At 42.2% G+C, this 22,510-nt stretch overlaps 2 protein-coding genes across 3 annotated transcripts in view; one reads left to right on the top strand and one right to left on the bottom strand.

Moving 5' to 3' along the window:
* The window catches only part of OSBPL10 (oxysterol binding protein like 10), a 418,377-nt gene that overhangs the window by 73,605 nt on the left and 322,262 nt on the right, over positions 1-22,510 (top strand). The window lies entirely within an intron of this gene.
* ZNF860 (zinc finger protein 860) lies at positions 12,692-22,503 on the bottom strand. Its single transcript, XM_063703665.1, is given in 4 exon segments — positions 12,692-14,528; positions 14,530-15,495; positions 17,740-17,901; positions 22,269-22,503. Coding segments are annotated over 2 exon segments (1,731 nt in total). The 5' UTR covers positions 15,076-15,495; positions 17,740-17,901; positions 22,269-22,503; the 3' UTR covers positions 12,692-13,343.

The raw sequence follows: 22,510 nt of genomic DNA, 5'->3' as shown, positions 1-22,510 counted from the left end.
GTAAGGGATGGGCAGGGGCTTGCCTATCACAGCAATAATCCAGCAAAAGCAGCCAGTACCACATGCTGCTCCCTGCTGGAGGCCCTCCAGGTCAACACTGCCCTCAGGATAAAGTCTCCACCTGACACTCATGTCCTTCCAGACTTGCTTAGGGCTCCAGACTTGACTGTCACCACTCTAACAGGATCTGCTTCTCTAACAAAGGGTGCCAACATGGACACTCGTTAATTTTTTAAATAAGAAATCATTTAAAATAATATAAGTTAAAACTAGTAAGTTAAATAATTTAAAATTCTTTCTACTGCTTGTCTCCAAAGTGGCAGTTTGTTGAAGACACCAGGTCCACAGTGCTAGGGTCTGCTGTTCCCTGCTGTGCTATAAGTGACAACTCCTTTTATCTCACTTTCCCAAATCCAGCTGTTGTTTTGCAGAGAAAAACCTCTGTGCCAGGGTGAACAAGTCCAAAAGAGCTCTTAGTATTAGCCCGTGTTCTAGAACTTTCTACTTTGTCCCTCCAAATCCACTGTTCTCCCTTTTCCACCTTGCTCTCTGTCCTGGAGGATGACCTCCAGGGACAGCCTTGGCAGCTCTCAGAGAGAGGTGCCCTCAGTGCTGACCACACACTGCAGTGCCCTGCAGAGCTACATGACCTCCGATGCCCAGGTCCACCTGGACCAATTAAATCCTTGCCCTTTGTTCCTGATTGGTTTTGGCCAGTGAAGAGACGAGAAAGAGGATTATCCTGTTTCACTGTGCAGTCTGTTCCCTCCCAGGACCTTGAATGATACCACCCACTGGTATATCCAGTTCTCAGAAACACCCTGTTTCTTCATGGTGGTTTTATTTCTTGGTTGTCCTTGTCCTTTCCTGAAACTCAGCATTGGTTAAAGTCCAGCCTGGTTCCCTAAATGTCCTCAGGAAACAGGATGGGATGGTTCAGGGCAAGTCTACAAATGGCTCCACTTTCCACACAGGGATCAGCTTTGCAAACCAGGTGCCTTAGGAAACCTTGGGGGAACTCCCCCTTAGCACTTCCCCTCTGGGGGCTACTTGCCTTTCATGTGTATATGCATAGGAAGACCACGCTAATGACTCTCCCCTGAACAGAGAACACATACTCCCAGTGACCTGTGCTTTCTAACCTTAGCCGGAGGAGAGTTTGGTGTAAGTTTTGATGTAAGTGTTATGCAGTCCTCCAAAGCATTCTAGACATTCCGTTGATTTGCCTTCAATGACACTCGTGATTCCTCCAATTTACCACCCTCTGCCCCACTCTGGTGCCTCTGCCCAAGTCCTCACTGTGCTGTAAAACTCCTCCTTCCCACTTACGTTCGGCCAGCTTCTGCTTTTCCCAGCTGGGAGGTCTGCCTCCTGCAGACAGTCTTCCCTGACCTAAATGAAGTCTAAATTAAACCCTCATCATAGTTGCTTCTCCCACTGTGTTGTAATGACCTGATTGTCTGTCACCCCCATTGAGACAAGAGAAAGTAAAAATTAGCTTGGACTATTAAAATCTGCCTGGCCATTCATCAGGCTGGAATAAAAGATAAAAGCAGATTCAAAGTTAACAATAAACAGTATTTCTCCCAAGGGGCACACTGTAGTGGTAAAGGGTCACAAAAACCCCCTTCTTAGAGTGAGTAGTGCCTTCTGACTCACTGAGAAACCTTTTTTCTCTAAAATCTTAGACTATCAGAAACATTGCTGTTTGAAATGATGTTAGAGTGAAACATCTCACCCTTGCCTGGAGGATCTAAGTCACCAAGAGAGAAGATGCCTTGATTCAAACCCTAGGTACAGAGCTTTGGAGGAGGGGTTTCTGGACACAGTATTCCACAGCTATGGATAATAATCTTATTGCTTCCCAGCAAACAGGCTCCTGGGTCTGCTTCATAGTCCAGAACTTATAATAATACCTTTACATTTAGACCTATCTTGCTTTGAGTCTGTCAAAATACATTTCACTTAAATTCCATTCTTCACCATGCCCCATACTGTAATTCTTTTCTTTTCCTTTGTTTGGGGAGATACCCTATGGTTCTCCTGGTGTGTGGTCTCTTTGAAATGCGTCAATGAACACGACTTTGTAGGCTTTTTCAGAGTAGGCTTTGTTCCTGGTGGTCTTGGGTTGGTTGAGTGGACAGCAATTCATCATAGCACCTAAAATGCAGGATAAAAGAGAGAAGCAATTTCTGTTGAATGGGCGAGTAAATGAATGAGTGAGTAATGTTTTCCCCTAGATGGACTTGTATGAGCCAGGAAGTATACCTAGGACCTAGCCAACCTGGGCAGTTTAAACTGGGAATCTGGAGTCAGAGCTGGGTTTGAACCCTAACCTGCCATTTATTAATCATGTGAGCAAAATGAATGTCTTACTTCTGTGTGCCTCAGTGTCCTCATCTCAAAATAAAGATGATATTTTATTAAGCATAATAATCTCTCTTCTGCAGGATTGCTGTAATTGTCAGAAAAAAATTGTCCAAGAGTTGGGATTGGATAATAGAGATTACTGGGTGTTATTTCAATTGAGTGGGGCCATTGTCCTGGGGACCCTCTGGGGATATCTGATTCCACAGGGGTGTGCACATTTCACTGACTTGCCATTGGCTAGGCTTTTTTTTCACACTTGATATTAGCCAAAAGGCTGAGAAGCAATGACTAGCCTTTTTAAAAATTCAACTAACAGTAGAAATTAAGTTACAGAAAACTGATGGTAACAGTTCCTGCTCATAGCAATGCCAATTAATTTTCTCTGGTAGAGAATATAAATCTCTGTAATTTAAATACTTATTTGCACCGGTTTTTACATCTTACTGGTTTCCCTATTAATTAATGAGTTGAATAAAACCCTTGGCATGGGTTCATTTCACATTTGCACGAGAGTCAGGATTTTACCTTTTGAAATTTTAATTTAACACAATGAGAGCAATAATAGATGTAAAATGCTTATTGTACCAGAGACCCTCAAGTAATACCTATGATTACTATTTTATTGATAGACTGAGATGCCAGACAGAATACACCAACAGATCAGCAAGACTGTAGGGGTTAATATAGAGCCCAGCCTTATAGAGTAGGCCAGGGAAGGGTTGGAGACCGGGAAGTTCTCTTGGGACACATCCAGGCTGAATGAATGTTTGCCTCTCCTCTTAGGCATCGCTGCTTGGTTGCAAGCACAGAACCCCACCTGAAACAATGAGGGAGCTTATGCCATAAAGCACAGGTTGATCAGCCAGGCTTCAGGAAGAGTGGACAGACAACAGCGCCCCTAGATGCCTTCACTCATCTCTCAACTCTGCCTGTTTATTAGTTTGATTCTCTGTCCTAGCACATTGACCTTGTCCACACAGCCAGGAACATGGCTGCTAACAGCTCCAAGTCCCCTTCCCCAAGGCTGTTACCACAGGTTAAGAACAGTCTTTTCTTCATTCCAGTTCCACAGATTTCCAGGAATGTCTCTAAGCGTTCTGGTTTGGAAAGCTACACGTCTTAGAGTATTCAGTTGTGGCCATGGAAGAGAAAGGTATTTCCCATGTGAACCGCATGGCCGGAGTCAAAGAGCAGTTCCAGGAAGAAGGGGGAGAGTGCTGAGCAGAGAAGGCAGAATATTTTTCTATTCCCTCTCAAAATTGGCTTGGAAACTGAAGTGTAACCTACCTAGAGCTGGCCAGATCACCTTGCAGTGCAGGAGTCAACAATGGTAAAGGGAGGAACAACCGTCAGGAGGAAGGGCTGACAAACCGTGCTGAGAACAGCCCCGCAATTTTGCACAGATGTTATAGAAACGCTTTTAGAGTGTGTTAGATAAATGATGGGTTCAAACAGATGCATTGATTATCCTTTATATGGGAGTCAGCGTGCTGGCCTCCTTACAATTTCATTTCGCCCTCACAGAAGCCCACTGGTGTGGTGGGGTGATCTTCATATGACCGTTAAGGAGACTGAGGCCCAGAGAGGTCATATAGCTATGAAGTAGCAAAACCAGTTGGAGGCAGTCTGATCCTAAACACTATTTGGAATGGACCTTTGGTCTTTGAGCCCGTATTATAAGCCGAATATAACTCTGATCTTAGTTTTTCTCCCTTATCTAGAGTGCTAACTCTGTCATGTCATTCTGTCATGTCAGCATGACCATGCCACAGTGAAATTATGTGGCGAGAGCAGGGCTTTATACTTGTATAAAACCCAGGAAAATGAACGTTAATTTACCAGGTAGAGGAAGACAGCCTCAAATAGAATAAGCTGGTATGACTAAGACAGAGGAAATGAAGGCTGACTTAGAAACAAACAAAGATAACCATTGGACCAAGAGACTCAGACTTTTTGGTTATCTTTGTGGCAAAGATCATCTCCCTGTTATAGCTGAGGCCGCACCACTAGATATTTAAAGTCAAAGGGAATTAGTTTTAGAAGAGGCTCTTATGAAGATTTTGGCCCTGACCTAAGGCAAGGGAATCGAATGACCTTTTTAAGGTTCGGTTTTTCAGGCCCGGTTTTGTGACAGCAGTAAAATTACTCTGACTGAGAGTTTAGAGAGTTTCAGTACAAAACAGAATGCTCTCTAGGTCTCATTTCACCGGGCTGTGGGCATGCCTTGGAAAAGGTGATCCCTGACATCTGGGCATAGCAGAGGCAGCCATATTTTCTGAACCCCAAAGCAAAACTTATGAATGGCAAAGAATTTTTAAAAATGATTTTGAGGCCGGGCGCGGTGGCTCACACCTGTAATCCCAGCACTTTGGGAGGCCAAGGCAGGCAGATCACCTGAGGTAGGAAGTTCGAGACCAGCCTAAAAAAACATGGAGAAACCGTGTCTCTACTAAAAATACAAAATTAGGTGGGCGTGGTTGTGCATGCCTGTAATCCCAGCTACTCAGGAGGCTGAGGCAGAAGAATCGCTTGAACCCGGGAGGCAGAGGTTGTGGTGAGCCGAGATTGTGCCATTGTACTCCAGCCTGGGCAACAGAGTGAGACCTTGTCTCAAAAAAAAAAAAAAAAAAGATTTTGATATTTTTATCTGAAAAGTCTCCCAAAGCATAAATAATCACATTCATTGAAAAGAATGAAAACAATCTGGGCCATGTTATCATCACTGACATAGGGGAATCAGGTTGAGGGAGTAGCTAGCAAGACAGGAAAGACTGATACCTTTGCTACAGGCCACACCTCAGATCGCCACTGCAGCCCTTGTGCAGTCTGGAGTTACAGTGATGCCCTCCAGACAGCAGAGGGGAGACAGCTGATCAAGCTAACAGCAGAGAGGGGCCAAGTGAAACTAAAAGCTAGGCCCTCTTCAGGAGATTATTACTGTCTGGCTGATACAAATTTGTAAATTATGTCCCTCCTTTTTTCTCTTTTACACGTCTTCTTTGACCTTGTATTTTCTTATGAATGCAAAATAGCTAAATAGATTTTAAATATCCACTTATACTAAAGTGTGAATGATTGCTCTGAGCCAATGAATGGATAAATTTTATTTATCCAAGATAGTTGAAAAAGAACTGTTTTAGTTGGAAACTCTCCATTAATGGTGCAGATCTACCATAGCCAAAGGCAGAAAAACTCAGTAGGGACAGAAAAACCAATAGACGTGGATCTATAAGGAAAATGCAGGAATAGGAGACTACAGCTAGAAAGGGAAAGGGCGGAGTTCTTAGTATGAGCAGAATTGATGGATAGCCAATTGGCAAGAACAGCTATAAAGTGGGGAATTTAAATGATTAGAGGACCATATTTGGTATGTAACCATCAAATTATTTGAAAAAGATCCAATGAAAGGGACAGATAAGGAAACTGGAATTTGATTATGGGTTTTGCTAGTGACAGAATGAAATATCTCCGTCATTGCAATCCCAAGTTAATATACAGTAGTTGTGAAGTTCCCTTTCTAAATTGTAAATAAGCCTGAGGCTGGGGGACAACCATCTGCTCAAATTCTGACCAATAATTCTCCCTTACTAGCAAGAAATCAACAGACTCAGCACTCACGTGGAATTTTTTCTGAGGGGTTTTCATTCAAAGGGTGAGTTGCCAGTGGTGAGATATGCTGATGGGGAGTATACTTTGATGCTGAAGCCATTCCTCATTTCTTCCCTTTCATCTGGGGGCAAAAAAAATGCCACAAGGAAAACAAAACCCCAAATGCTCTCTCACACATCATAGTACTTTACCATTTACTAAGTAATACAACTCAAGATACCTTATTAGAGCCTGACAACAGCACCACAAAGTGGGTGCTGTCATCTTATTTTTCAGATGAAGACACTGAGGCTATAGCTGGGCATGGCTGCTCACACCTGTGGCACTTCAGGAGGCCGAGGCGGGAGGACTGCTTGAGCTCAGGAGTCCGAGACCAGTCTGGGCAACAGAGTGGGACCCAGTCTCTACAAAAAAATAAAACAAAATTAGCTGGGCATGGTGGTGCATACCTGTATAGTCCCAGCTACTCGGGAGACTAAGGTGGGAGGATTGCTTGAGCCCAGGATGTCGAGGCTGCCATGAGTTGGGATTGTGCCAATGCACTCCCACTCCTGCCTGGGCGACAGAGTGAGACCCTGTCTCAGAAACAAAAACAAAACAAAACAAAAACACTGAGGCTCAGCGAGGCAAGTTGCCCCATGACAAGGAAGAGGCACTAACTCACAGCTGTTCCATCTCCCATCTCCAGATGCTTGCTTGATGAAATTTGTGGTAAGCAGACTATTTGATATGGAAAGTAAAAACAAAACAAAAAAATACTTCTTCTGCCTGTCATTTGCTAATTCACTAACTCCCCTTTATCTCTTTAACAATGAATGATGTTTGCCCTGGCACGGTGGCTGTAATCCCAGCATTTTGGGAGGCTGAAGCGGGCAGATCATGAGGTCAGGAGATAGAGACCATCCTGGCCAACATGGTGAAACCCCATCTCTACTAAAAATAGAAAAATTAGCTGGGTGTGGTGGCTCGTGCTTGTAATCCCAGTGACTCGGGAGGCTGAGGCACGAGGATCCCTTGAACCCAGGAGGCAGAGGTTGCAGTGAGCCGAAATTGCACCACTGCACTCCAGCCTGGCGACAGAGCGAGGGCGAGACTCCATCTTGAAAAAAAAAAAAATGATGTTCATAAATGCTCATAGGGAGACTATTAGGACTTAAACACTGCCTATTGACATTGTAATAGTCATATTTACAAGGCTCTGCTGTGCACATAAATCGGGCATGCTTTTTAAAAGCTTTAAGTCAGAAATAATTTACTGCATAATGTCTGCTAGTAAATTTAAGCATATGATGATCTCAAATGTGTCTTGTCAGAAAGCAAGCCATTCAGCTGCAAGAAATGTGTGGTAACTATAAATAAAGGCTCCCACCTTTGCATCAAGATGAATCTCCATGATAATTTCCTTTCCTCTGGCTTCTCTCCCATTGTGAGTGGGGAGCCTTCTGGGAAGAAGGGTAGAAGCTTCGCTTTAGTTCTCCAAGATTCACAACCACATACCATATTGAATGGAGTGCTCACAAAACTGAACTTTCTACCTGTCCAAAGATACTTGTCAAGTTTTTTTTTTTTTAATTTTTTTTTTTAAGTTCTGCACTCTCTGGAGTTGATAGCGGGATCTTTTTGCTGCTTTTTGGGCTTTTGCTTTCTTTCTTCTATAGTTTCAACCTATAAAAATTGACTTGAATATTAGGTTTGATCCAAAAAGAAACGTCAGCACCCGGCAACAGCTTCTTTCTGAAATTCTCTTTTCAGGACTGGGAGTACAGAGATGTATTAGAGATTTTCTGTAAGTGGTCTTTTCTCTTTTTAAACTTTGGGAAAGTCAGTTCTTAAATCTGCAGATAAAAGCCTTAAGGTCCACTAACCCCCTTCTCCCCCTGGCAATTTATATTTAAAAAGACTTCAGATCACACATAGGTTGGCTCATATTTAGATGCAGAGAATGGCTCATATTTAGAGGTTGAGAAACACTCAAAGTGAAACAACCCACAATCATATCATTGTTCCCTTGCATGGGGGGAGAGTTTAGAGAAATCAAGTCCTCTCTAGCAGGTTGTAACAAAAAGAATGTTACAATTCTCAGTTAAATTTAAAACATTTCTTTGGACAGAAGTTTCTCTTTACAGGAACATTGAATTGTCTTTTCCCCCTTTTATGTCTCTAGAATATTTTGTCCACTTTGGTAATCTTCCATTCTGGTTGTTTGCGTTTACCTGTGGGGAAGTCAGAAGGACTAGTATTTTGCAAACCACTTAAAACTGCCGTTTAAATGGCATCCAGTCAAGAACATTCTGCCTTGAAACTGGCAGCCCCAATTCTACCTCCAGCTCACAGTGTGACCCTGGGAGTCTCCTTTTTCTGAGTTTCATTTTCCTTCTCAGAAAAATGCTGAGACTGGATTCATCCTCCATTTCCACCCCTCCACAGGGCATTTTGTCAGGTGGCAAATCAGGAAAGGGAGATGTCATGGATGGTTATTAACAGCGGCTTTGCACTGCATTGATCACACTAACTGCATGTCACTTCATCTCTGGATAGGGACTTCCTGTGGCTCTTTAAAAACCTGGGGTGTTGCGGGAAGTCAGGGACCCCGAATGGAGGGACCAGCTGGAGCCTCAGCAGAGGAACATAAATTGTGAAGATTTCATGGACATTTATCACTTCCCTAATAATACTTTCATAATTTCTTATGCCTGTCTTTATTTTAATCTCTTAATCCTGTTATCTTCGTAAGCTGAGGATGTACATCACCTCAGGACCACTGCGATGGTTGCGTTAACTGTACAAATTGATTGTAAAACGTGTGTTTGAACAATATGAAATCAGTGCACCTTGAAAAAGAACAGAATAACAACGATTTTAGGGAACAAGGGAAGACAACCATAAGGTCTGACTGCCTGCAGGGTTGGGCAAAAAGAGCCATACTTTTCTTCTTGCAGAGAGCCTATAAACGGACATGCAAATAGGGAAGATATGGCTAAATTCTTTTCCTAGCAAGGAATATTAAGACCCTAGGGAAAGAATTGCATTCCTGGGGGCAGGTCTATAAATGGCCGCTCTGGGGATGTCTGTCCTATGCGGTTGAGATAAGGACTGAGATACGCCCTGGTCTCCTGCAGTACTCTCAGGCTTACTAGGATTGGGAAACCCCAGCCTGGTAAATTCGAGGTCAGACCAGTTCTCTGCTCTCAAACTCTGTTTTCTGTTAAGATGTTTATCAAGACAATACGTGCACTGCTGAACATAGACCCTTACCAGGAGTTCTGATTTTGTCCTTGCCCCATTTCCTCAGATGCATATGATCTTTACTCTGCTCTTTGCCCCTTAAAGCATGTGACCTACTCCCTATTCATACACCCCCTCCCCTTTTGAAATCCTTAATAAAAACTTACTGGTTTTGCGGCTCAGGTGGGCATCATGGTCCTACCAATATGTGATGTCACCCCTGGCTGCCCAGCTGTAAAATTCCTCTCTTTGTACTCTTTCTCTTTATTTCTCAGACCAGCCGACACTTAGGGAAAATAGAAAGAACCTACGTTGAAATATTGGGGGCAAGTTCCCCTGATAATGGGGTATTTGTTTTATGGCCTTTCAGGAGCCTCAATCTTAAGATACATGAATATCTAGACTGTTTCTTCCTTCAGCAGTAACATATCTGTTGTTTGCAGTACACTTTCAATTTATAAAGAATTTTCTGATTTGGTGTCTTATTTAATCAAATGCTCACATTACTGTCACTTGAAGAAGGTGTATAGAAAAGACATCTGCACACCTACCCAAAAGATCTTAGAAATATCACTGAAAATTTTCAGCAGGCATGCAGGTAGCCTGGCAGACCATCCATCCATCCATCCATCCATCCTTTTTTTCCCTGACATAGGGAACTCATCCTCTAACATGAAGGCATACAGGACATTTGACCTCATATACCTTTTTCTTTTTTAAAAATTTGTTTGAGAAGTTCACATTTAATAAATTTCACTATTTTTGGTGGACAGTCTATGAGTTTCTATGAGTGCCTGGAGCTCTTGTAACCACTGCCACAAGTAAGTTATAGGACAGTTCCATCACTCCACCCACGTTCAAATACATTTCTGTCTAGCTACCTCTTTCTAGTCAAACACTTGCTCCACTCTTAACTCTTGGCAATCACTAATCTCGTCTCTGTTCCTATAGTTTTGCCTTTTCCAGAATGTCATTATCAAGAAAATCATATAGTTTGTGGCTGAGTCTGGCTTCTTTCACTGAACATAATGCATGTGAGATTCACTTGCAATATTGCATGTAACAATAGTTTACTCTCATTTATTGCTGAGTACTCATTTATTGTATACATGTACCATAGTTTGTTTACATTTTTAATTCATTCCCCAGTTGAGGGATCTTTGGGTTGTTTCCAGGTTTTGATGATTATGAATAAGGCATCAATAAACATTCACATACAAGTTTTTTTGTACAAACATAGGTTTTCATTATATTTGTATAAATATCTAGAAGTGGAATAACTAGATCATATTGTAAGTGTATGTTTAACTTTAAAAGAAACTGTCAAACTGTTTTCCAGAGTGACTGTATTATTTTGCACTCTCACCAGCAATGTGTAAGAGTTCCAGTTACTCCACATCCTCACCAGCACTTGGTATCCTCAGTTTTGTGTGTGTGTATGTGTGTGTGTGTATGTAGTCATGTTAATAGGTGTGTAGTAGTATTTCATTGTAGTTTTACTTGTATTTCCCTAATGACTAGTAATGTTGAACATCTCTTGATGTGCTTTTTCGGACATCTGTATATCTTATTTGGTGAAGTGAATGCTCACATTTTTTGTGATTAAAAAAAGATTTTCTTGGCCAGGCGCGGTGGCTCACGCCTGTAATCCCAACACTTTGGGAGGCCGAGGCGGGTGGATCACCTGAGGTTGGGAGTTTGAAACCAGCCTGACCAACATGGAGAAACCCTGTCTCTACTAAAAATACAAAATTAGCTGGGCATGGTGGCGCATGCCTGTAATCCCAGCTACTGGGAGGCTGAGGCAGGAGAAGCGCTTGAACCTGGGAGGCGGAAGTTGTGGTGAGGTGAGATCATGCCATTGCACTCCAGCCTGGGCAACAAGAGTGAACTCTGTCTCAAAAAAAAATAAATAAATAAATAAAAAATAAAAAAAAAAAATAAAATAAGGTTTTCTTACTTCTGCATTTTGAGGGTTCTTTGAATATGCGGGAAACAAGTCCTTGGTCAAACATATGATTTGCAAATATTTTCCCGTCTTTGGCTCACCTTTCATTTCCTTACCCATATCTTTTGTAGAGTAAATATTTTCAGTATTTGTTTATTTTTTAGACAGGGTCTTGCTCTATTGCCTGGGCTGGAGTGCAGTGGCATGATCACAGCTCACTGCAGCTTTGAACTTCTGTGTTCAAGTGATACTCCTGCCTCAGCCTCTTGAGTAACTAGGACTACAGGCATGTGCCATCCACACCCAGCTAATATTTTATTTAAAAAACTTTCTGGACAGATGTTACCTTGCTATGTAGCCCAAGCTGGTCTTGAAATCCCAGCCTCAAGTGATGTTCCTGCCTTGGCCTCCCAAAGTGCTGGGATTACAGGCATGAGTCACCATGCCTGGCCAGGGTTTGTTTGTTTGTTTTTTGTATATAGATGTCTAGTTGCATCACTTGTTGAAAAGATCATCCAGGTGTGCTCAATGTAATCACAAGGGTCCTTATGAAAAATGCAGGAGGGTCAGAGTCAGAGAAGGAGATGCAATGACAGAACCAGAGATTGGAGTGATGTCCTTGCTGAAAGGGGCCAAGAACCAGGAACCAACGAATGTGGGCAGCCTCTAGATGCTGGAAAAGGCAAGTAATAGATTCTCCCCTAGAGCCTCCAGAATCAACATGGCTCTACTGATACCTTGATTTTACCATGTAAGACCCATTTTTGGCCTTCTGACTGCCAGAACGGTAAAATAATCAAGTTGTATTGTTTTATAGTAACCACTATGTTTATGGTAATATTTTATAGTAGCAATAGGAAACCAATACAAAAAGCTGCATTGAATTGCCTTTGCACTTCTGTCAAAATCAACTGACTATATTCATATGAAACTATTTCTAGATTATTTATTCTGTTCCATATTTCTATGTGTCCATACTTTTTGCCTACAGCACACTGATATATCTTTTTTTTTTTTTTTTTTTTGAGATGGAGTCTCGCTCTGTTGCCTAGGTTGGAGTGCAGTGGCGCGATCCTGGCTCACTGCAACCTCTGCCTCCCAGGTTCAAGTGATTCTCCTGCCTCAGCCTCCCCAGTAGCTGGGACTACTGGTGCGTGCCACTATGCCTGGCTAATTTTTGTATTTTTTGTAGAGGTGGGGTTTTTCCATGTTGACCAGGCTGGTCTCAAACTCCTAACCTCAAGTGATCCACCCAAAGTGCTGGGATTACAGGCATGAGCCACTGCGCCTGGCATTTTTTTTTTTTTAGCCTGTCTTGAATTCTCTTATTTTCACTGCTTCATATCTTCAGGATATGAAAAGTTGGTCAGTGGTAGTGAGAAAGATCCCAAAACATAAGGATCAAAAAATGGCAGGTTTCAGGGTAGGCATCTGTATTAGTTACCTATTTTTTTTTCAGAAAGAAAGAAGTAAAATTATATTTGTTTGTAGATGACATGATCTGCTGTGTAGAAAATCACAGAGTCAACTAAAATACTACTGAAACTAATAAACACAGTGTATTTGCAGAATACAATATTAGTACCAAAAATTAGTTAAATTTCCATACATTAACAATAAACAATTTTAACAGAAAATTAAGAAAACACTTCCATTTGCTAGAGAACTTACAGTAAGAAATATTTAGGAATAAACGTAAAAAGGTGAGAAGTTTGTACCCTGAAATCTACAAACATTGATCAAAATGATTAAAAACATATATAAATAGAGATATGACCCATATTGATGGATTGGAAAGATTAATATTGTTAAATGATTATATAACCCAATGTGATTTAGATTCAACACAATACCCATAAAAATCCCTATCAGAAACAAAAAACAGGCTAGGAAAAGTGGCTCGCGTCTTTTGGCCAGGCTGGTCTCAAACTCCTGACCTCAAGTGATCTATCCATCTTGACCTCCCACAGTGCTGGGATTACAGGTGTAAGCCACCCTGCCCAGCCCAATCCTCTTAACGTAAACACTCTAATGTCAATTAATGCTTGAACTCAATGTCAAGTCAACTCAAACTCAAGTCAATGCTGAATTGACTCTAATGTCAATTAATGCTTGATGGTTTGCTATACTCATTGCATTTGGAACAATTATCTCAGGAATGAATTTTCTGATGTTTTGCAAGGAGTGACCTCTAACTGAAGACCTTGCCACGCTTATGACGTTTGTAAGATTTCTGTCCGGTATGGATTCTCTGATGTCTAATGAGATGTGAATGTGAAGTAAAGGCTTTGCCACAATCATCACACTTGTGATGTCTCTCTCCCATATGAATTCTCCTATGTTTTGCATGAGATGAAGCTTGACTGAAGGCCTCGTCAAAATCATCACATTTGTAAGGTTTCTCTCCAGTATGAATTGCCTTATGAATTACAAGGGCTGAATTGTGACGGAAGGTCTTGCCACACTCATTACACTTGTAAGGTTTCTCTCCAGTATGAAGTCTATGATGGCATACAAGGGATGATGTCTGACTGAAGGTCTTGCCACACTGATTACACTTGTAAGGTTTCTCTCCAGTATGAGTTCGCCAATGAACTACGAGATATGAACGACGTCTAAAAAATTTGCCACATTTATTACACTTGTAAGATCTCTCTTCATTATGGATTCTCCAATGGTTTGCAATGGTTGTAGCATTACTGAAGACTTTGTGACAATCATTACATTTATAAAGTTTCCCTATACCATGGATTGCTTGACAGTGAATAAGTGTTGACTGCCCACTAAAGGCTTTGCCACACTCATTACACTTGTAAGGTTTCTCTCCAGTGTGAATTCTAGTGTGTTGTGTGAGGTGTGAATCACGCCTGAAAGCCTTGTCACAAACCTTACATTTGTATGGTTTCTCTCCAGTATGAATTCTCCTATGTCTTTCAAGATTTGATTTGTGACTAAAAACTTTGTCACATTCTTCACATTTGTAAGGTTTCTCTCCAGTATGAAGTCTATGATGACTTGCAAGGTTTGATTGTTGATTAAAAACCTTGCCACATTCATTACACTTGTAAGGTTTCTCACCAGTGTGACATCTATGATGGCATGCAAGGTATCGCTTCTGATTAAAGACCTTGCCACATACATCACATTTATATTGTTTCCCTCCTAAATAGATTATCTGATGTTTCCTTAAGAGTGAGCTACAATTAAAGGCTTTGCCACTCTCATTACATTGGAAAGATTTTTCTCTCAAGTGTACTTCCTGTTTTTGTGTGAGTAATGACGAATGGAAGAAATTATTTTCATAGTTATTAGAAATATGGATTTTGGGCCTAGAAGAAATTCTTTGGGATGTTAGAACCGAGGAAGCATCGTTGATAAGACTTCTCAACTTGATTACCAACTTTCCCTTCGGTCTGAAATATGTGGAGTTCAGGAAGATGCGAATGAAAGCTTAATCCAAGCTGATCTTTAATAGGCTTGTTTCCAGGATGCCTTCGATCATATCTGTCTGTGCTACCAGTCAACTTTTTGATTTGTGTCATAGTTGCTTCATGGCTATTTCTTTTGTCTTCTTGCCATTGAAACTCAAAGTCATGAATATCTTTCCCAATTTTCTGGAAGCAAAAATCTCCAATGTGATGACTTTCATGTCTTTCTAATGTCCCTGTGTCCACTTCTGTATTGCCTTGCCCTGTTGACGAGAACTTCTTCATCATGCATTTGGAGGAGATATCCACAGAATGCAGGTTCCTGTAGTTCTCCAACATCACGGCCCTGTATAAAGCCCTCTGCGTAGGGTCCAGGCATTTCCACTCCTCCAAAGAGAATTCTATAGCCACATCCCTAACAGTCAAGTGTCCCTGAGGAAGAGCCATGCCTGGCTCCTTTTGTTTCCTCTTCTGAGCTGCTTCCTCACGTAACATGGGTCTTTAGAAATCAATAGCGCTGCAGTGTGACCTTCACTGAGGCGATCTGCTTCCTGCTCTGTATTAGTTATCTGTTTCCGAGAAACAAATTATCACAAACTTCGTGGCTTAAGGCAACAAACACTGATTATCTCACAGTCGCTGTGGGTCGGGGTTTGGAGGCACTTCAGCTGGGTGTTCCTGGCTCAGTGTCTCTCTGGGTTGTAGTCAAGCTGTGGGTCATAGCTGCAGTCATCTCAAGGCTTGACTGGTGACAACCTACTTCCAAGGTCACTCACATGGCTGTTAGCAGGTCTCAGAAAATCTGCTTATAAGGTGACTGACACAGTGGCTGGCACACCTTCATGCCTCCTGCCTGGGCTGTCCATTGGTGGCCTGAGTATCCTTATGTCATGGCAGCTGGCTTTCCTAGAGTGACTGATGATAGAGAGAGAGAAAGACGGGGAGAGAGAAAGAGAGAGAGAGCGAGAGTGAGCACTCCCCTGTTTATAAGCTGATCTTGTACATGATATACCATGACTTCTGCCATATTGTATTCATTAGAAGTGAGTCACTAAATTCATCCCACACTCAAGAGGGGAGGAATTAAGTTTCACCTCTAAAGGAGAGGAATCTATAGGCATAGCTTTGAAATCACTACAGTCTACCCTCTGGCCACAAATTTTTTTATATTCCTCCCACATGTAGAACACACTCATCCTACTCCTCGATGGCCCCCAGTGTCTCATCCCATTACTGCACTAGCTTCAAGTCCACAATCTCACCATCTAAGTCAGGTCTAGGTAGGAGAGGCTCCTCAGGTTAGTAAGTTTAGCTCCGTAAGTGCCGTTCCTCTGATCCGTGAAACTAAAGAGACTGGTTATCTGCCCCTTCACACTCAAAACACAATGGTGAAGCAGACACAGGATAATTGCTCCAGATATTCTTGTTCAAAGAGGCGGAAACAGGAGGTGCAAAGGGGTCAGTGGTCCAAGGCAATTTTGAAAGCCAGTTGGGCAAATGTTGCAATTTCCGTGATTAGGTCTCAAGGGCTGGGAATACTTCTCTGGGGTTCTTGGCTTCCCTGTCTGAACCCTTGGTTTTGCCCTCTTAATCATCCTTCCCTTATCACAAAAGGCAACATGTGTTTGCTCCATTTTCCTAACCCAAGTTCATAAATATTTTTTCCTATGTTTTCCCGTGAAAATCTAATGGTTTACATTTCACATTTTGGTTTCTGATCCACTTGGAGGTGACTTTTGCATAAAGTGTGAAGTATAGGCCTTTCAATTTTTTGCTTATAAATGTCCCAGTCTTCTAGCACTGTTAGTTGAAATGTGGCAAAGTGACATTATACCAGTTCCCAGACTAGGCTTCAGGAGGTCCTTCCTGCTTCCTCTCTTTGGAACCCTCCCCATGCCATGAAAACAAGCCTGGGCTGGCCTGCTAGAGGATGAGAGACCCTGTGGATTAGAGAGCCCAGCTCAAACATGGCCAGCCTAGTCCATCCAGCCAATGGTCTGACATGTTAGATCTAGCCAGAACCAGCATAGTAAACATTGGTTCAGACTTTCTGGGGGTTAATTCTGTAGTACGTGAGCCACATTTATAAGTGTATGCAGCCTGGCCCAGTCATTGGATCTTATTCTAAGGAAATAATTAAACTAATGTAAAAGGATATTTAAAGAACATTTCTCACAATAGCAAAAGCTTGAAATATGAGTGTTCATCAGTAGTGGAATGATTAAATTAGGGTGCATATAGACAGTGGAATACTCTGAAACTGTTACAAAGGATAATATAGCTCTAAAAGAAATTGTCTATACTATATTCTTCAGTGAACAAGGTAAATTAGAAAGTATTATATGTTTTATAGTATGAACCTGTTTTTGAATAAAATGATATACAACTATGTAGATAGAAGAGTGTCTGGACGAAGGGAAGGAGATGTATATATATATGTGTGTGTGTGTGTGTATACACATACATATATATGGACATACATATATAAAAGTATATATACACATATATATTTATAAATTATTAGCAGTGGTTTAGAAATAATTTTTTAGTTTCTTTTTTTTTTGAGACAGGGTCTTGCTCTGTCACTCAGGCTGGAGTACAGTGGCACAATCATAGCTCACTGCAGCCTCAAATTTCTGGGCGCAAGCAATCCTCCTGGCTCAGCCTCCTGAGTAGCTGGGACTACAGGTACATGTGCCACTGTGGCTGGCTTATTTTAAAAATTTTTTTGGAGATGGAGTCTCTCCAGGTTGCCCAGGCTGGTCTGGAACTCCTGGGCAATCCTCCCATCTCAGCCTCCCACAGTGCTGGGATTATATGCATGAGCTACTGCACCTGGTCTTCAGTTTTTACTTTATAATTTTGTGTGCAAATCTTTGAAAGTGAGCATCTATTTAATAAAATAATAATAAATAGGCCAGGCGCCTATTTTATTTGTATATTTGTTTTTTTCCATATAAAAAATACAATTTTTTTTGTATTTTTAGTAGAGACAGGGTTTCACTGTGTTAGCCAGGATGGTCTCGATCTCCTGACCTCGTGATCTGCCCGCCTCAGCCTCCCAAAGTGCTGGGATTACAGGCGTGAGCCACCGCGCCTGGCCCTCTCAGGGTAATCTTAATGGAGCTGTTTATTCACTGGATAGTGGACTGTCCATACCTTAATTCTGGTATTTTCTTCTTCCCACTGGATGGTAAGGTTGCATGTACACGTCATAGCTGAAGTTCAGGCAGCAAGAACACTGGACTTGGAGTCAGAAGGCCTTGGTTCAGAATCAGCTCCTCCTCTTTGAGTTTCTGTTTCTTCCTCAGTAAAACTGGGCTTCATTTATCATGCAATAAACATGTATTGAGTATGATTGTATTCAGGCCCTGCGGCTGGGTGCTAGGGGCCCAAACACCTGTACTGCTTCTCTCAGAGTGGTAATGAGAGGATCAATTCCTAAATGCATAAAAATATAACAGGAAATGGAATTCCAGGCACTGAGCTGTGCTTTCTGCAGTTTCATTAAGTAGAGGAAATGAAACTGGATTCATTACGAAGCAAGTGGTATAATACAGTGGCTAAGAACTCAGGCTCAGTAGCCAAATTGCCTAAGTTCAAATCCTGGCTCCACCAGAATTTGGGGGATGTTGCTGAACCTCTCTTCAATTCAGTTTCCTCTGCCTGTAAAATGGGAGTAAGAACTGTAGATCTCCTCATGTGGTTGTTGTGAGGATTTAATGAGTTATTATGTGTAAAACACTTAAAGCAGAGTCTAGCACATAGTGCTCAATATACATTAGCTATTATTGTTATTATTATTTGGGACGTACAACACATCAGACCACATGTTTCTAACAGACATGACCAAGTTGATATCAGAGAGTGATCTGGTTGTGATAATTTTCTCTCTATTCGTGGCCAAGCTTCATTCCTGTCATCTGGCCAATGAAGTCAATGTCCACTCACTTACTTGCTGGTCCATGAACATCCTCCTAAGGCTTTCTAACTAGAGGAGGGAGCCTCAGAAGCAACTACTAGAAACTCCAGACCAGCCCTCCAGGTCCATGTGGAGAAGAAGATGGGGTAGTCAGCTCCCTAGTAGGAACTACTGATTCTGTCCATTATTTCAAGAGGTATGATGTGTTTATCTTATTGCTCCAATCATGCATAGCTTCATTCCCAAAATCTTTATATGGTCTGTGATGGCTGTCAGATTTCCAGTCATTCTATTTATGTTTAAAATTTTTTCTAAATGATTTATGCAATCTGGGTAAATTAAGGAAATGGTCCTTATATTGAGCATTTGTGTTTAGCCAATATTTTTTATTTTTAAAAAATTTTTTGAGATGGAGTCTTGCTCTGTTGCCCAGGCTGGAGTGCAATGGTGTGATCTTGGCTCACTGCAACCTCTGCCTTCTGGGTTCAAGCGATTCTCCTGCCTCAGCCTCCTGAGTAGCTGGGACTACAGGCGTGTATGACCATGCCCAGCTAATTTTTGTATTTTTAGTAGAGACAGGGTTGTACTATGTTGGCCAGGCTGGTCTTGAACGCCTGACCTCAAGTGACCTGCCCATCTTGGCCTCCCAAAGTGCTGGGATTACAGGCTTGAGCCACCGCGCCTGGCCTAGCCAATATTTTTAATCATACCGAAAGTGCCTTTGCAAAATTATGACAGTAAAAAAAATTTGACATAGGTGATTCCATCTTGCTTCTAACCTGTAAGCTGTCCTCGTTCATTCCCGGGCATAGGCCACAGCTAACTTTGGGAGGAATTTAGTTCATAGTCTAACCCTAAAGCAAGGATTGTAATATCGCTTTCCAAAACTATTCCCTCCTTGTTTGAACACCAAACTACCTTTGTAAAACTAATGAAAGGCCACAGGATTAAGAGAGGTCTGAACTTTGCTAAGATAAAGGCATAGTTAAATGATAATCTGCCATTTTTCCAGAGGTCACAAGATTTCTAACCTCCCCATCACTCCTATAGATAACACCACTATTGTAAAACTTAAGATTTGTGTTTGAGGTGTTTTTCATACCCTGCATTCTGACGGACCAGTTGCCACCACCCAGTCTGGTAAACTGGCTCATCAGGTCCTGTGGCCCTTACTCATGAACTGACTCAGTTTAAGAAGACAAACTTCGACTCTCTATAATTTCATCCCTGACCCAATCTATCAGCATTCCCCATCCTTAGCCCTCTGCCCACCAAACTATCCTTAAAAAAAAAAAAACCTTAGGTGGGCCCGGTACGGTGGCTCACGCCTGTAATCCCAGCACTTTGGGAGGCCGAGGTGGGCGGATCACGAGGTCACGAGATCGAGACCATCCTGGTGAACACAGTGAAATCCCATCTCTACTAAAAATACAAAAAAATTAGCTGGGCATGGTGGCAGGTGCCTGTAGTCCCAGCTACTGGGGAGGCTGAGGCAGGAGAATCACGTGAACCCGGGAGGCAGGGCTTGCAGTGAGCTGAGATCGTGCCACTACACTCCAGCCTGGGTGACAGAGCGAGACTCCAGTCTCAAAAACAAAAACAAAAACAAAAACAAAAACAAAAACAAAAAAAACCCCTTAGGCTCTGAATTTTCAGGGAGATTGATTTGAGTAATAGTACACTCCTGTCCTCCAGCTTGGCTGGCCCTACAATTGTTAAACTCTTCCTCTATTGCAAAAACCTGCATTGGCTTTTCTGGGTAACAAGCAAGATGAACCTGTTGGGCATTACAGTATGTATTTCAAATACTTTTTGCCAACTTATTATGTATTTTCCAAATTGTTTTTCAAACATAAAGACTTTTTCCTCTCCAAACATAATTCTGCAGTTACCTTTTCCCTATTTGCTATACTACGGTAGGTCAAGGAAAGCTTTCTGGAAGAAGTGACTTGTAATCCATAACTCCATCAGTGAGAAACACAAACCGGGTGAAGAGAGCAGGGAATAGTGTCACCAGCAGGAGGAACAGCATGTGCTTCATCACTCTTTCATGATATAGCCTCTACTTTCAGCACATCTGCTCCACTCACCTCTTGCTACCGACTTGGACATTTTTGATCCCATACAGCTGGCTTGCTCCTGCCCCATCCTGGCCTTGACTATTCCTTTTAGCTTAGTTCCTTCCCCACTTGAACTGGTCTATCTCAAGGGTCTAATTTTTTTAGTCCAAGGTGAGAATTTGTTGTGCTAGCTCATCCAGTCTTAGGTTGGCTGCATAAGGTGGAGTAATGGTGGCATAGGTTAGGTAATATGAAATAAAATGATGACACTTCTCCTCTTTTAGCGGGAGCTTAAGGTGGCAGTCTCCAATAAAAGGCATGTCGTTTTGGTACATAATGCTGACATTTATAGTCCAGTATGCACCTACCTTCCCACCTTCAGTCTGTATGTCAATGCAGGACTCAATGAACACTCATATATGATCAGTAAGTTAGCTTAGGCAAAGCTATGCTGTGGTAAAAAATAATGCTAAAATCTCAATGGCTTCAAACAAACATTTTGTGCATGTTACATGGCCAACACTAACTGGCTTAGGATCTGCTGTATTCCACGCCTTCTCACTCCAGGACACAAGCTTAAGGAGAGTCCTTATCCGGGACATGCTGCTCTCCTGGGATAAGGAAAAGAGAAAGATGGTGGAACCATATGACTGCTCTTAAAGCTTATGTTTGGAAGGGGCATTCATTACTTCTGTTCACATTGCATTGCTCAAAGCAATTCCATGGCCAAGCCTGAGGTCCATGTGGAGGAAGGATACTCTTTCCATAGGAAGCGGCAGTAAATATTCTGAACAAATGAACATTGTTTCATAGTTTATTACAGCCAGTATCATTTGTCCCATTTTGCAGTGAGAAAACTAAGGCTAAAAGAGGTAATTTGATCAAGGTCATAGGTTAGAATTCAGCTCTGAATGGCTTCAAATTTGGTCCAGGCAAGCTCTTTTCAGATTTTTTTTTTTTTTTTAACACTATGTAGGCACCTGGAATTGTAATTTACTCAGGGGCACAACCACTTCTCTTCAACTCCAGAAGCTTCTCCGTGCATCTCTAGAGCTAAACCACCCATGAAATCTTCCTGGAAGGATGTGAAGCTAGAAAGGGGTTGGGCTCGGGGAACTGTCCCTTTGAGAGCTGACTCTTCCATTTAGTAATTTTTTTAACTGTTGAAGTATTTATCTGCTTGATGGGTTTGTAGATCCTTTGGACGGAGATCACCTATCATCTATCACCTTTTGTTTTGTCTGTGTGTGTGAGAGAGAGTCTGAGTTCCTCAAAGCTTTTTTCTAGGTAATTTTTGATGCTTCAGATTACAATGGATATCTATATTCACAAAAATTATTAGTGGGGTGAAAAGAGTATCTTTAGGTAGGAAGAGGGGCGCAGAAGTTACGGCCAACACAGAGAATCCTTCAATGTTTGTAAATATCTGTTAATTTCCCTTGCCTCCGGAGCAGTTTTCCGGGTTTCAGAGCCTCTGCTCCTAGGTGCACGTGCAGTGTGGTAACAATGGATAGGTTTTGACTTGCCAGGTTTATGCGTGCCATTCAGGGCAGGGGTTAGGGTTAGGCCAGTGAGTGACCTAGGACACTCAATTTAAGGAAGCACTCGCACAAACCTGAGAGTTCGCGCGCCTCACCCCAGCCCAGCCGTGTGTCTGTTAAGCATTTATCATAATCCTGCTGCATGAAAATGCCCGGCGAGCTTACCTGTGAGGATCACCTGCCACTTCCCTCCTCCGCCAGACAACGCGGAGGGCCTCCCTGAGCTGTGACTTTGCTCCGCCGGTGATAATTTCCAGGTTACTGTGTAGGAGCGTCTGGCGCAGGATCGTGTGCGGAAGACCGAGAGAGGGAGTGTGCGTGTGAGCCTGTCAGGCCGGGCGGGTCCATATCCGGGTGGACCGGGTGGGTGGGGCTGCCCCTCCCTCCAGGTCCCGAGGTGGATAAGG

Source organism: Gorilla gorilla, chromosome 2, assembly GCF_029281585.2.
Source record: "Gorilla gorilla gorilla isolate KB3781 chromosome 2, NHGRI_mGorGor1-v2.1_pri, whole genome shotgun sequence".
Classification (NCBI taxonomy): domain Eukaryota; kingdom Metazoa; phylum Chordata; class Mammalia; order Primates; family Hominidae; genus Gorilla; species Gorilla gorilla.
Note: the sequence above shows the minus strand (reverse complement) of the source record. Positions and strands in the feature narration are given on the sequence as shown.